At 46.7% G+C, this 15034-nt stretch overlaps 1 protein-coding gene across 1 annotated transcript in view; it reads left to right on the forward strand.

Moving 5' to 3' along the window:
* Positions 1-2831: 2831 nt before the first annotated feature.
* LOC135219784 (U3 small nucleolar RNA-interacting protein 2-like) overlaps positions 2832-15034 on the forward strand; it is a 183140-nt gene continuing 170937 nt past the window's right edge. The window contains exon 1 of the mRNA XM_064256858.1: positions 2832-3020. Within this exon, the coding sequence (XP_064112928.1) occupies positions 2976-3020 (45 nt within the window). The 5' untranslated portion in view covers positions 2832-2975. The remainder of the gene's footprint in view (positions 3021-15034) is intronic.

Raw genomic sequence — 15034 nt, forward strand, 5'->3', positions numbered from 1 at the left:
CTTTGGCTGCAAGTACCGGCTTCGTGCAAATTCAGAGGGTTATGCTGGAGGGACTGTCACCCAGACAATTCTCTCTCTCTCTCTCTCTCTCTCTGTCTGTCTGTCTCTCTCTCTCTCTCTCTCTCTCTCTCTCTCTCTCTCTCTCTCTCTCTCTCTCTCTCTCCATATTTTTTTACTTCTTACCACAAATAATGGCATAAAAAAAAGGTACTAATGCAGTTAAGTGGACACTGTCGTCTCTGACTTATCCAGACCATACACCTTTCCTTTTTTCACAAATGACACTTATTTGCACTTAGGACATACACTTAATACTACATCTTATTTCAATATATGTATATGTTCAATTATTGTGTACAGCATTACAGTTTACCGTAGATGTGGTTAATTTGCCTATTTCTACAACAAGACTGTTTCAGCCTACTCCATTGTGATCTTGGAACTTTGTTGATTGATAACGGACTGTCTCATTGTTTATGGTCGGGTAAAGAAAAGTAAATATGACAATATGTGCTCTATGGTAAACAAAAAATCTACAGTTTTAGGAAAAAAATGGCTAATGACAGCACAAATGGCGGATGTTATTGCATAGGAAGAATATGGACTGATCAAGCATTGCTACAATTACTTAATAAAGAAGAGGAAAATGGATTATTCTGATAAAGAAAAAAGAACAAAATCAGCGAAACGGCATAGAGCACGAATATCCTGATAAGCATCTAGATGGCTTAATTTCAAATGTTAAGGAAACAAAATGAATTAGATTAGCGCCGAGCGAACCCAGCAACTTTCGAGAATTAATACGGTAAATAGTTAAGATTTTTTTTTTTAGTTTGATTAAAAAGCAAACAAAGACTGCAATTTATCCAATATACTACCAATCTGAATTTATCAGAATGATAAAATATTCGTGCCTTTCTAATATAACGGCGAAAGATATAATTTCCAGGATAAGTGCAAGTTTCTCAATGTCAGAAAGTGGCTAGTATTGAGCAGTTTTGTAAGGTGAAATTGATTACAAGCGAAGCGAAGTCTTACTGGAAACGGTCTAATTTCTGGCGGCCCCGCACGTCCCGCCCTTAACGCTACTCAAATGCTAATATCTCCAAAGTATTGAAGACAAAAGAAAATTCTTTCGACAGATAAAACCGTACATCTTTAAATTTCATCCCATATAAGATTTATTTTTTATAATATCATAAATTAACATTTAAATTATGTTTTAATTGTTGCATTAGTCCCTAACGCTATTCAAATGCTAACATCTCCAAAAGTATTGAAGATAAAAGAAAAATTCTTTCTTTAGAAAAAACTTTACATCTTTAAATTTCATCCCGTATAAGACTTATTTTTAAAATATGAATTCACATTTAAATGATGTTAACCCATTGATGGTTTCCTTTATGCTTCGCTGGTTTCGCCCTTATGATCTCTCACAGAGACTGCAGTATCTTCTGGACTATTGTGAATGATTTACTGGAAATTTGGAATGATAGACTAGGAAAAATGTGGATTTTTGTGTTACTTGGCCTTTTTGCTGTGCTGGTACTGTGGTGTATGAACTACTTCTAAATTATTTACAGTCCATTAGAAATGTTGATGAAGTCTTTGGGTATTTCAAAGCCTATCAGTCTACAAATTGGGCAATTGCATTCATCTTAGAAACAGAGAAGTAACCCAAGGATGAGTTTTTGGTCTATTATTGTTTAGTATAAATATACCTGGATGGTCAAATGTAGGTACTACTGAGACAATTAAGGAGAAGAAACCGAATTTTATTACTGCGCTTAAACGATATTGAGGTTACAACTGAGAAACTATATAAATGATGATCTTACAAGGATTTAGGAATGGATGGCATAAGCAACTAACACTGAATGAAAGTAAAACTGACTATGTTTGTGGGGAAGAAAAATAACTTAAGGGCTTCGGTGATATTTGGCAGAATATAATCATTAATTCAGTCTTCATCACTGAAAAAGTCCGTGACAAAGGTGTGCTGCTCGACGGTAATTTGATATAATGTTGGAAAAGTTACAGGACATCATCTTACAATTCTGTCATTGTTAAAATACACCTTGATGATGATTTTTGCTATTTTTATCTTAATCTACCTAAGATATAACTTAAAGGGCTGCAAAATGTATTGAATCCAGAGGTAAGATTAATAAGGAAGTGTTGCTCCCTGGATAGGTAGTACCTTTTACCCCTGCATTATCTGAATCATACTTGTTCCCTTCGGAACGTAGAAACATGTTTAAAATATGTTATGAGTCTTATGACTCATCAGGCTATCAAGATTGGGTGTTAAATTTAAAAGTATTTGACAGATTAGCTGTTCATAAGACAGCCAACGACTGGAGTCAACACACACACCACACACACACACACACATATTTATATATATATATATATATATATATATATATATATATATATAGATATATATATATATATATAAACAAAGTTACAGCACGAAGGACAATTGAAACACTGGAGATGCCTAGTACTTTAATTCGTCTTATTACCAAGACATGGATTTAGCATATCTAGTGTTTACATGTTCCTTCGTGGCTGTACTTTGTTCGTATAATCACGTTTTTTATTTCTTCGTGATTTAAAATAAATATATATAATATATATATATATATATATATATATATATATATATATATATATATATATGTATGTATGTATGTATGTGTGTGTGTGTGTGATAAGAGAGAGAGAGAGAGAGAGAGAGAGAGAGAGAGAGAGAGAGAGAGAGAGAGAGAGAGAGAGAGAGAGAGAGAGAGAGAGAGAGAGAGAGAGAGGTGCCGTTGTAAGGGGCAACACCTCAGGCACGAGGGACCCCCTTCCTTCCCCAGAAGTGAGGCACGTTGACTTGAAGTTTGATTGCGGAAACTTGGTGCCTTTTGAAGTTTGTATGCGTAATATGACGTTGGATTTTGCACTGTGATAAATAAATCGTTAAAATGTCATTCTTCATCAGAGGACGTCGTCGTGATGTCAAAGAAAAGGTATGGTGTGCTGTGAATTAAGTTAGGTAGGCCTAAGGTACCAGTACCTATCGAGGAAGAACCCTTGAGGTTGTGTAGGCCTAGTCCAGTGATGGGGTCACCGGCTTGGGTCCTTGTAGCAGCCTGTTTATAGCATGTCTGACCAGGTTTCGTAGGCAACGTGGGTAGGGTAGTAGCTAGCCTATGGAGAGTAGGGAGACTTGGGTATACCTACTAGTAATCTGGGCACACTGCCTAAAGGTAGGTTAGGAAGGTAAGGCCTTTTAGGACACGGTAGGTAGGGTAAAAAACCGTAGGGTCCAGAGTGGACCATGTACGATCAGTTTGGACAATCCCAATAAAAGTACAATAGGGTAAAAAACCGCATGGTACAGGGGTGAACCATGTACGATCAATGTGTACAACCCCAAGAAAAGTACATTAGCTATAACGCGTCCTGACACCGGAGTAGAGGTCTTAGCGTCTGTTTCTCACCAACAACAGTCGCGTCTGATGCCCATACTCCGATGTCAGGACGCATTAAGGTAAACATCAAAGCAGCAGGCCACGCAGGCCAGCTACCATCAGTGCAAGCCACCCTCTGAAAAAGTACATTATAACGCGTCCTGACACCCGAGATGGGCATCAGTCGCGACTTGTTGTTGGTGAGAAACGGAGCTAAAGACCTCTACTCTCCTTTCGAAGTAAGTATTTTCCCCAAAGTTAGAAATTAAGGCCAAATTTTAAGATTTAAACAGATTTAACAGAGGGTACTGAAAATGGAAATGGCGCCCACGGCAGTGGAAATCTCACCAAAACGCTTTAGAAATTTTTACTTACAACTAAAAATGTTTCGAAGATTGACGCCATCTCGATGTTTACGGAGTAGCTTGTGTCAATAAACTAACCATTTCCTGTGATAAATCCCGCACACCGACTTGTACCCACCCCAGACGCTGGAGCACTTTTTATCACAACAATCGAAACACGATTTCTCATCAACAACAAGCCAGGCGTAAACAGGGCTGTTGGGGTAGAAGATGACGAGAAGCGTTCTCTTGGCTAATTTTTAAATAAGTAGTAAAACATCAATATTTCACATATTTATGATGATTAATTTGAAAATATTCGTTATTGAAAAAGTAACTCGCCTCTGACTCAATTTTAAGTAATTATTTTTCTGAATTAGAACGTTCTTTCAAGTTCTGTATTATGACGTCACGACATCTTGAATTTTCGTACCTATTGTAAATAATTGCTATACTCAACTGTCTTATTGCAGAACAGTTTACCAGTTATTCGTGCAGATTGTTTATCAGCTATACATGTAATTGTTATAATCGTAATGCGCATATATATCTTTATTATTTACTTTTTGGATATATGAAGATGTTTTACTGCTGGATTATCGCCGTAGTGTGACGCAATCGTTTTCGGTCCATGGGCCTCTGTCTGTTTCGCACCATAAGAAATTATGGGGCCGAATTTGCAATGACCCAGGCGTTAAAAGAGGAAAGTTAGCATTGAGGGGCATATGTTTTGACTGAGAAAAATACAAATTTATTCAATAGCTAGCTTGTAAAAAATACTTGGTTATAAAAACTTGATTGACAACTAAGCAGCATGTCTACTATGGGTTTTCAGAGACAGTGCAAGCACGTTTTTGGGCAATACCTATTTCTGTAACGAACACTCGTAACAGAAACGAGATTTTTCTTTAGTGCATTACCCCCCAGTGGCCGTATTTATAAGGGTATCGTGAATCACTAATCGTAAAGAATAACTACACTTGTCCTTGTACTAATAGACCAAAACTCCATTATCCAGAAATGGATAGGAACACACCAGTAAACAGCTCCACCTACCCTCTCCCCCCACCTCCACCGCCACCCCCCTGTCCTTCTTCCTTCCTTCAACCTTCCCTTCTCTCTCTCTGAAAGTTGTTGCAGTTTAAACTTATTTTCTATGATTTTTCCATCTATCTATCTAATAATAGTAGTTTTACATTGGTGGATATATCTAACGTTCACTCGGTTGTTACCTGCCCATTGACCATATATTTATACACTGATCCACTCAACTCTCTCTCTCTCTCTCTCTCTCTCTCTCCTCTCTCTCTCTCTCTCCTCGCTGTTTCTTTTATCGTAATTCGAAAAATGAACAAGAAAATATATTTCATACTTGTATAGCATTAATTAAATACTTTCAAGTTTTTAATTCAGTCGTAATGATGAATGTAGGTGCATCTACTAGTGCTCGCAAAATAGTTAAGCAGGACATAGGTATGTAAAATTTAAAAAATGATGAGAGAGAGAGAGAGAGAGAGAGAGAGAGAGAGAGAGAGAGAGAGAGAGAGAGAGAGAGAGAGGACGGAATAGGAAGGGTTACAGTTAAAAATACCTGGAAATGAAAATCCCTATAATCCAATAATTATAGCCTCAGGGTTTGTCTCGAAAACCATTCAAAGGTCTGTCACACAAGTGTAAAGTTGTTTTTTGAAAATTTGGCAGACATGTCTCCTCATAGCTATAGTGTTGCTGATGAATGAGGTTGTGTTGTTTATTGTTAATTATTAACCTCCTATATATACCCTACATGGTTGGGGGACCCTTGTGAATGCTGGTTTTGTGTTGGGTAAATAGTTTTTGGAGAGAGGTTGGGAAGGAATCCGTGCGTGCGCTAATTTTCATCACGAAGACATGTTTAAACAATAATAGCCACTTGATTTATGTTTCATTTTTATGACAATTTGTGTGGTTTATGTATGCTCTAATTTTAGTTTAAAAATATTAAAAAAATTTCATGCACAACAGTTTGTTTATATTGCAGGTATAAATATTATATTAGTTAGTAATAACGAACATGGGTACATCACGTAGGGCAAGGGATGGCCCACTTGCCCCTCACCCGGATATGGTCATTTCAGCGAGTGAAAATATGGCTCAGGTTTACTATGTCAACTGAACGACTTAAGGAGGTTACAGATTCTTTAGTAACGAACATTGACCCCCCAAACGATCCCTCCAAACTGGTATAAGACTATAAACAAAAACGTTGAAATTGGTGAAATTAGGCTATGTATTGGAAGTATATATACATAAATATTAAAGCAATTTTATCATTATTGCATTACTATGACAACTAGAATTCATGGAAACAGTTTATAATAATGGAACGGCGTATGTGTGAAGCCCTCCACTAATGTGGCAACGATGATTTTGCCATTCTTAGCATGCAAACATTAAAGCATGCAAACATTAAAGGTTACATTTATTTCTGGCATACGATTATTTAAGCAAATTCAAAAAATACTAATAAAGACTGAATCAATGAAAAGTGCTAGCAAAAACAAAAAAGAAAAAAAAAAAAAGTCAAAAAAAAAAAAAAAAACGTAGTCGTTCCTCTATGCACTTTTCCGTATTCGTTCCTCTATGGTTTTCGGCAGCCAGATGTACGAAAACGTTAGAAACATTTGATTTTATCTACGTTAGAAATATCTGTAATTTTTCGGGGTAATTGGTTGCTAAAAAGGGATAATATACATGAATTAATCAAAATTTTTAATAACATGTAAATTTAAACTAAATAACGAGTAAAGTAAACAGTTTTAGGGAGTAAAACTTTGCAGTTTTCGTCGCGTCTGTCGTCGTCTGTCGTCGTCTGCTGTTTGTAATTGTGTTTATGGCGCGCGCGCTTAGAAACCAGGACAGCAACGGGTTTAAAGTGCAATGTGGAGTGAACTGAGACCAAAATGTGTATAATAACAATCAAATAAGCACTGTGGGAGTTTCAGTTGTGATGGCAGTAAGGATAAAAACCGCCGCCGATTACAAGGTAAGAATGAATTCAGTTCCAACCATAACCCCGGGAATAACAGTTTCATACTTTCACTAATATAGGCAACAAAATGTTGTTTTATTGTGCTGATTACAACTGCAATCTTGAGTAAGATCAATAACGTTACATACATACGCTAACATTGTTCAAATGAGTGCTGGGAAGGCTGGGGAAAGATGGTGTCCGTCACTGATGAAAGAACCGTCCATGAAAAACGTAGCCGCCATATTGGATTTCAAACTGCCTTGAAAACATATTTTACGAAGAGCTCACATGCTTATTTTAGTTCGTATGGGGCTTTCATATATCACAATATGTTGACGAAACTTCAGTCTTTTAAATGGTATGCTTAGAGTTGCAATTGTATTCATGTTTCACCAATTAAATATCGAGTGAATAAGACCCGTCCACCGTGATGAGGGTTGGCCTGAACTGATGTTTCCCCCTAATGTACTTTTTTTGGGTTGTACACATTGATCGTACATGGTCCACCCCTGTAACCATGTGGTTTTTTTACCCTATAACGCGTCCTGACACCGGAGATGGGCATTAGTTTTGCGACTTGTTGTTGGTGAGAAACGGAGCTAAAGACCTCTACTCTCCTTTCGAAGTAAAGTATTTTCTCCAAAGTTAGAAATTAGGCCAAATTTTAAGATTTAAACAGAGGGTAGTAAAAAGGGTGTACACGGCAGTCCAAATCTCACGAAAACGCTTTCAACATTTTTACTTAGCCCTACAACTCGAAATATTTAGAAGATTGACGCCATCTTGATGTTTACGGAGTCGCTTGTGTCAATAAACTTCCTTTGTTCCGACACGGCATACAAACCTTCGGTCCTTTTACAATAGGAAGGTACTAGTGGCAGCTGGATAGGTCGTTAGCTTTCGAACAAGGGTTCGGTATTAACTGCTTGTCCGACAGGCGCGCGCGGCGCGACTGGTAGGTAACAATCACTTTTGCTTTCGGCCTGCTGGCGTGTGGACGTGTATCAATCGCTCTCTGCCCTCTTCATCGTCGTTGCTTTCGCATGATTGGTGTTTTTTTCTTTTTCTATTTATCTATGAACTGAATTGTAAGTACAATCATTTCATATTTATTCCCATTGAATTCAATTGTGAATTAAAGGATCTTGGTTTCACCACGCCCTCCGATTACCCGAGTGCCGGGACTGAAGGGCGTAAGTGCGGGAATTCATTTTCCCAGAAATGATCCTCGTATTGTGTATGCTCGGTGCCGAGGGCAGAGAGCGCTCGCTCCGAGCGTATATTTTGGTTGGAATGTTGTAGATGAAAATCGTAAGTAAGTGCTCTTTTCATTTATATTTTTTTTGACCTGTATGCTAGTTGCCGAGCGAATGCGCTCGGCACGGAACTTATTCTGTATGGAAGTGGAATCGCAAGTACAGTATTCTTTTTCATTTTCATATATTTATTTTGATTGTAGCAATACTCTTTGTTCCGATACGTAATACAAACCATCGGTCCTTTAACAATAGGAAGTAGCTAGCGGCAGCTGAACGGTCGTAAGCTTCGAACAGGGGAGAACGGTAGTTAACTGCTTTGTCCGAATCGTCGCGCGCCGCGCGACTGGGAGGTAAAACAAAATCACTTTTGCTTTCGGCCGTGTGTGGGAAGGACGTGTTCGCCATCGCTCTGCCCGCTTGTCGTTTGCTTCAATTCTTGATATTTGGTTTCTATTTCTGTGTATCAGGATGATAGTAAGTACTTTTTTTCTCTATTTCAATTGATTACAATGAGTGAATCAGAGGAAATTGAAATTTCACCGCGCCCCTCCAGTCGCCCGTAGAGTGTGCCCGGGCTGGAGGGACGTAATGTGGGGGGTTCAGGTCCTTTGTGGAGGTGGACCCCCACGAGGTTTGTACTCGTTGTCGAGGGCGAGAGTGCTCTCGTAACGAACCATGTATGGTTTGTATGAATTGGTCCGAGGCGCAGTGGGTGCTGTACGAGGGCAGGAAGAGACTTAGGCCGGCCAAGAAGTCATCGGAAAGTCCAGTGACTCCTTTGGTGACGGACACCTTCGTCCTCTTTCCTGCCTCCCGGCCAGCCCCCACGGTTTGCGCCTTCCCCTGCGGGGGGGGTAGCGGAGTCCTTTTCCTCTCTCGATCCGTCGAGTGTGGAGGAGGGCGCCCGCTACCCGGACGTACAGTTGTATTCGGGGTCTTCTGTCCGCTCTGGGGGGGGAATTTCGCCCCCCAGGCGCGGGGAAGCCCCTCCTATTAACCCGACTCTTGCTTCCGCAGGTGTGCCAGCAGCGAAGGACGACTTGGGACAGGTGTGGGAGTCGCTGGGACTGCAGGGAGTGCCCAGCATCCAGGGGTTGATACAGCGGTTGGCGGGGTCGGCCGTGGTCACTCATGGTGCGGTGACCACCACGACGACCACATTAACTACCCCTGCGTATGAGATGCCACCACATCTTGTATATACGCCTCACATAATGTCGGTGACACCCACGGTGGCAGTACAAAAGCCAATTGCCGCCGTTCCAAAGAGGACGATGCCACCACCACCTGGATTTTTTCCTTTGCCGACCCCGGACTTCCGCTGCCCCAAGAGTACCCCCCTGGACCTGCCGCCAGTGCCACGGATGTCGGTGACTGTCGACAGGACGCCTGGCTCTCCCTTAGTACCTGCCGTGCCTGCCGTACCTGTGGCCGCTCCAGCGACTCTTTCCATTTCAGGTACACATTCAATTTCAGATGTTCCTGCTGTTCCTGCTGTTCCCGGACCTGTTCCTGCCTTTCCCGCTGCTGGTGTTGCTGTAACAGTCTCAGGTCCTTCCGGACAGGTGCAGTCGGGCCCTGTTTGCTTCGGCAACTGCCCCGGCTCCCTCCTGGATGGAAGACCTGACGTCTGTCCTGCGGAGCCTGGCGAAGAAGAAGGAAGGAAGAGGAAGAAGGTGTCGTCATCGTCTTCATCGTCTTCTTCGTCGTCTGCTGCCTCTCCTTCCCCTTCGACTTCTAAGGCCAACAGCCGAAGAAGAAGAAGGTTGCCTCCTCCCCCCCTAAGAAGACTCCTTCGGGATCTTCTAAGGGCCCGGCTCGCTCAGGCGAGCTGGGGAGCTCTTCTGCTGGTCCTCCTGTTCCTTCGGGTGCGGGGCCCGTCGCTTCTTCTGCAAAGAAGAAGTCGACGGGGACCAGAGGTGCATCAGCTTCGGCTGGTGCGTCCTCACCTGGTACTAGTGGTTCTGCCGCTAAGCCAGGTTCCGTCTCGGCTGCTTCTCGTTCGCGAGAAGCACCGAGTGGACGCTCTTCTAAAGAGGACCGTCCAGCCAAAGTTTCGACGACCGAGCTCGCTCGCCGTCAAGACAGCGGCACGGAGCAGAAGACTGGCGAGAGTCGTGCACACGACTCTCGCCAGGCCACTGGACGCTCTCGCAGCGACCAGCCGGCTGCTCGGGGGGGCTGACGTGACGGTCACTGACCGGCCACGGGTTGAGGCGAGGAAGGAGTCCCCACGGCCGCCGGTTTACCAGCCACGGCTAGTTACCAGCGGTTTGACGCGCCGAGAGGACGCTGGCCGGTCTCGACGCGAAAGGAGCCTAGCAGGTCACCCGTCCGCCGCTCCCGATGGGACCAGGGCGGAGACGGTGACCAGCGGCAGCTCGCCTGACGCTAGAGAGCGGTCTCGACGTTCTCAGCCGAGCCAATCGCCCCAGGCGAGCGGCGACGCTAGGCCTGCTGCTAGACCGTCACCCGCCGCGGGTTGACGATCGGCAGCAGCCCTCTACGCACGCTGGTCCTGCCAGCGAGCGCGGGGGGAGCGTCAGGTCTGCCTCTCCTGTACCTTCAACCTCCTCGGGCTATACCGGGAGGAGCGAGGTACCAAGGAGCGATCACGAGAGGTGCGCCGCTCGTGACCCAGCTATGACGCCGTACGGCTCAGGCACGGTCTTAGGAACCGACCAGGACGTACGCGCAAGTAGTTGGAGGCGACCGTCAGGGGTCTGTCGCTGTTCCTCCTTCTGAAGGAGGAGTATCGAGGGATATGCTCTTGTTGGAGGGACTGGACGGTCCTACTCCACAGGACGCTGTGACGCCCGAGATACAGAGGAACTTCGCGGAAGTCATTAAGCTGATGCGTCTGCATAATGGCCTCGCGGAAGGATCGCCGCTACCACCATCAGAGCCCACGTCCCGGCTCGAGTCATTTTGGGGTCCCAAGAGGGAGCCCAAAATGATGATGGGGTTGCCACGATCGGAGCTTGCGGACTCAGTCCTGGATCAGGTGGAGAATCTCGTCTCAGGACGGGAGGACTCGCTAAAATCCGGACGGTCCTCTAAGCTGCTTCCTCCTCCTCTACAGCGGCAGAGGCGTTTCTACGTGCCATCAGAAGACCCGATACTGCCGAAACAGGTTAACCCGGAGTTTAGCGAGGCTGACTCCAGGTGTGTCCCTGCAGCAGCTCCTGTCGGAGAACCTATGGTTCTCGCAGCAGGAGGCACTTGCCTTGCCCTGGAAGCTACCGCTATGGCAGCATTCCAGGCAGTTTCCTGGTTGGATTGTGGTCCCTCACAATATCCAAGGTGGCGGCCGCTCCGGGAGTTCTGCTCTCGAAGACGACGCTTCCTTCAGAGACTGTGCCAGTCTGGAGGAAGAGCAATCTCTTACCTCGCCCATCAGACTGCTAACCTGTGGGCCAACTTGGTTCTTCGGCGTAGGGGTGGGATGCAGTCCTTACCCGAGTGACCAAGGGGGCTGGGCGTGAGGCGGCACTCGGGCTAAGAAATGGACCTCTTAGGAGTTCCCCAGCTCTCTTTCCTGGAGAGATGGTGGACGCTGCGGTGGAAACGGCGGCGCACTGACGAGAGTGACCGCTTAGTCCACCAGGCAGTCTCGAAGGTTTCTGTGCAACCTCGAGTAACTGCGGCCAAACCAAAGAGCTTGGCTAGCAGCTTTCCACGGCGGCGAAGACGGTTTGCACCGTCCAAACCCCGTGTGAAGACTCCAGTTGTTTCGACTTCTGCGAGAGGAGGCCGCAATCAGCCCTCCTCCCAACCCTCCTTTCCCCGAGGAGGTGCTGGAAAGAAGTCGAAACGAGGAGGGAAACGCTAGGGACGGCGTTCCCCCTCACCTGCTGCCCGGAAGTGGGGGGGTTGCCTGGCAGCCATTTGGGCGACTTGGCAGCGCTAACGGCGCCGAGAACTGGATAGTAGACGTCCTTCGGGAGGGATATCTACTACCCTTCGAGTCTCGGCCCCCCCTCATCTCCAAACCGGTCCATCTACAGACCTATGTCCGGGATCAGCAAAGGACAACGCTCTTCGACAGGAGATCAAGACCATGCTGCGAAACGAGCTGTAGAAATCGTGGAGGACCAGTCACCAGGCTTTTACAGCCGCCTCTTCCTAGTGGAGAAGGCATCGGGGGCTGGCGCCCGGTGATAGACCTCTCTCCCCTGAACCGCTTCGTTCGCACGACGCGTTTTCACGATGGAGTCGGCACGCTCAGTGCTCGACTCGATCAGGGGGAACGATTTCATGCTTTCGTGGACCTGAAGGACGCGTATTTTCAAATACCCATCCATCAGTCCTCCAGAAAGTACCTCCGCTTCATTTTCGACGGGACGGTGTACCAATTCAGGGCACTTTGTTTCGGTCTCTCAACCGCCCCACAGGTGTTCACGCGAGTGTTCACTCTGGTGTCGGCTTGGGCCCATTCGAACGGGATACGTCTTCTGAGGTATCTCGACGATTGGCTGGTCCTGGCGAGCTCCCGCTCGCAGTTGCTACAGACAGAGATCGACTCCTCAAGTTTTTGTCGCGATCTGGGGATCGTGATAAACTACGAGAAGTCGATCTCGAACCCAAGCAGAAGATGAAGTACCTGGGTATGCTGATAGATACGTAGCAGGGCAAGTCCTTTCCCGCAGACTTGCGTATCAGCAAATTCAGGGAGGCAGCCGGCCGGTTCCTGTCGCGGCAGGAACAGGCAGCACAGCAATGGCAAGTCGTGATCGGCCATCTGTCGTCACTCGAGAAGTTAGTCCCTCACGGGCGTCTTCACCTGCGGTCTCTCCAGTGGAGGCTAAGGGAGAGTTGGGTCTCAGGCCAAGGATCCTCCTTACTTTCCCGTGGCTATCACGGACAAGGTGAGGCAGGACCTAGCCTGGTGGCTCGACGACAAGAACCTCTTAAGAGGAGTGCGCCCATACGCACTCTCCTCCCCCGACCCCCGAATGCTTCTGTTCTCAGACGCATCGACCCGAGGGATGGGGCGCACACCTGGAGGAGTTGCTGACTGCAGGTGTGTGGGACCATCACGAGAATCACCTTCACATCAATGTCCTGGAACTCAAGGCGGCGTTCACGCTCTCCAAGAGTTTCGGGACCGCTTGGTGGGACACTCGTGGTGTTGATGTGCGACAACACCACAGTAGTGGCATATGTCAACAAGCAGGGGGGGCTAGTGTCTCTTCCGCTCCATCAGTTGACGGTGCAGGTGCACGAGTGGGCCACGGCTCACTCGATAGAGCTGTCAGCACGCTACATTCCAGGCAAGAGGAATGTAGTAGCAGACAAGCTCAGCCGTCGGGATCAGGTGATAGGGACCGAATGGTCTCTACACCAAGATGTGGCGGAAAGGCTCTTCAACCTGTGGGGGCGACCGGTCGTAGACCTGTTCGCCACCACCCGGCACAACAGGAAGATACAGGTGTTCTTCTCGGCCGTGCCGGACCCATGGGCAGCTGCAGGAGGACGCTCTCCAACACCCCTGGGACAACCTCTTCGCTACGCCTTTCCTCCCTTCTGTCTGGGGGTGATTCGGAAAGTGATCAGTCGAGCGCTGGTCACTCCCAATCTCAGAATGATCCTGGTGGCTCCCAAACGGCCGCAAGCCGTTTGGTATCCGGACCTGCTGGCTCTTCTTGCAGACGCACCGAGAGAGCTACCCAACTGGCACAACCTTCTAGCCCAGCCACACGTAGAACGGTACCACCGCGCAGTCCAGTCCCTTCAACTTCACGGCTGGCTGTTATCCACCATCTCTTGCGAACGAGAGGCTTTTCTCGTAGCGCAGCAACAGAGATGGCTGGACACGTCAGACAGTCCTCTGCAGCTGTGTATACCAGGGGAAGTGGGCCGTCTTCTGTGGTTGGTGTCGTAGACAGGGTTTGTCTCCTCTCGAGCCACTCTTCAGCAGGTAGCGGATTTCCTCGTGTTTTCTTCGCCGAGAGAAGCTCCTCTCAGTACCCACAGTCAAGGATATAGAGCCGCTCTGGCTCTCGTCCTAAAACTGAGGGGACTGGACATCACGAATTCGTTCGAGATATCCTTGCTAATGAGGAGCTTCGAAAGGTCTTGCCCACCCAGGGAACTCAGGCCCCCGGCCCCCTGCGTGGGGACGTGACTCTCGTCCTTAGGAGTCTGACTCGAACACCGTTCGAGCCACTCCAGAGTCGTCAGACAGGGATCTGACCTCAAGACCCTCTTCTTGCTGGCCCTGGCATCGGCGAAGAGAGTAGGGGAACTACATGGCCTTTCTTTTGATGTGAAACATACCAGAGGCTGGGGATCTGTGACGCTCGATTTCGTCCCGAACTTCGTAGCTAAGACTCTCAGAATCCGTCGATCCCTGACGACAGGTTCGAGTCTTTCACGATCCCTCCCTGCTGGACTTTACAGATAACGATGCGGATGAGATGCTGCTTTGTCCTGTGAGGGCGCTACGGCGCTATCTGAAGAGAACTCGACATCTCAGGCCTGAGTGTCGACGCCTCTTCGTTAGCACTGGGGTCACCAAGAAAGAAGTCTCCAACAACACGCTTTCTTTCTGGCTACGTGAGGTGATCAGGAGAGCGTACGAAGCTGATGGTAGCGACGACATCCGTACGCTCCGTCCGAGAGCCCACGAAGTCAGAGGTATCGGACCCTCCTTAGCGTTCCGTAGGAACTTCTCCGTGGCGCAGGTCCTGAGGCAGGTGTCTGGGCCTAACCAGACCACCTTCACGTCCTTCTACCTTCGGGATATTGCCCACAAGTCCTTGGATACTTTTTCCTTGGGACCTGTGGTGGCTGCTCACACGTGTGTAAGCTTACCCAGCACCCGAGCAGGCAGAACAGCATCGATTCCTGGTATGACTGGGAGAATGAATGCGTGAATGAGAGAGTGACTGGCTTCTCTTCACCATCTTTTTCTACCTCTACCTATGGGCAGAGGATACGGTCGTTACCTTG

Source organism: Macrobrachium nipponense, chromosome 1, assembly GCF_015104395.2.
Source record: "Macrobrachium nipponense isolate FS-2020 chromosome 1, ASM1510439v2, whole genome shotgun sequence".
Lineage (NCBI taxonomy): Eukaryota > Metazoa > Arthropoda > Malacostraca > Decapoda > Palaemonidae > Macrobrachium > Macrobrachium nipponense.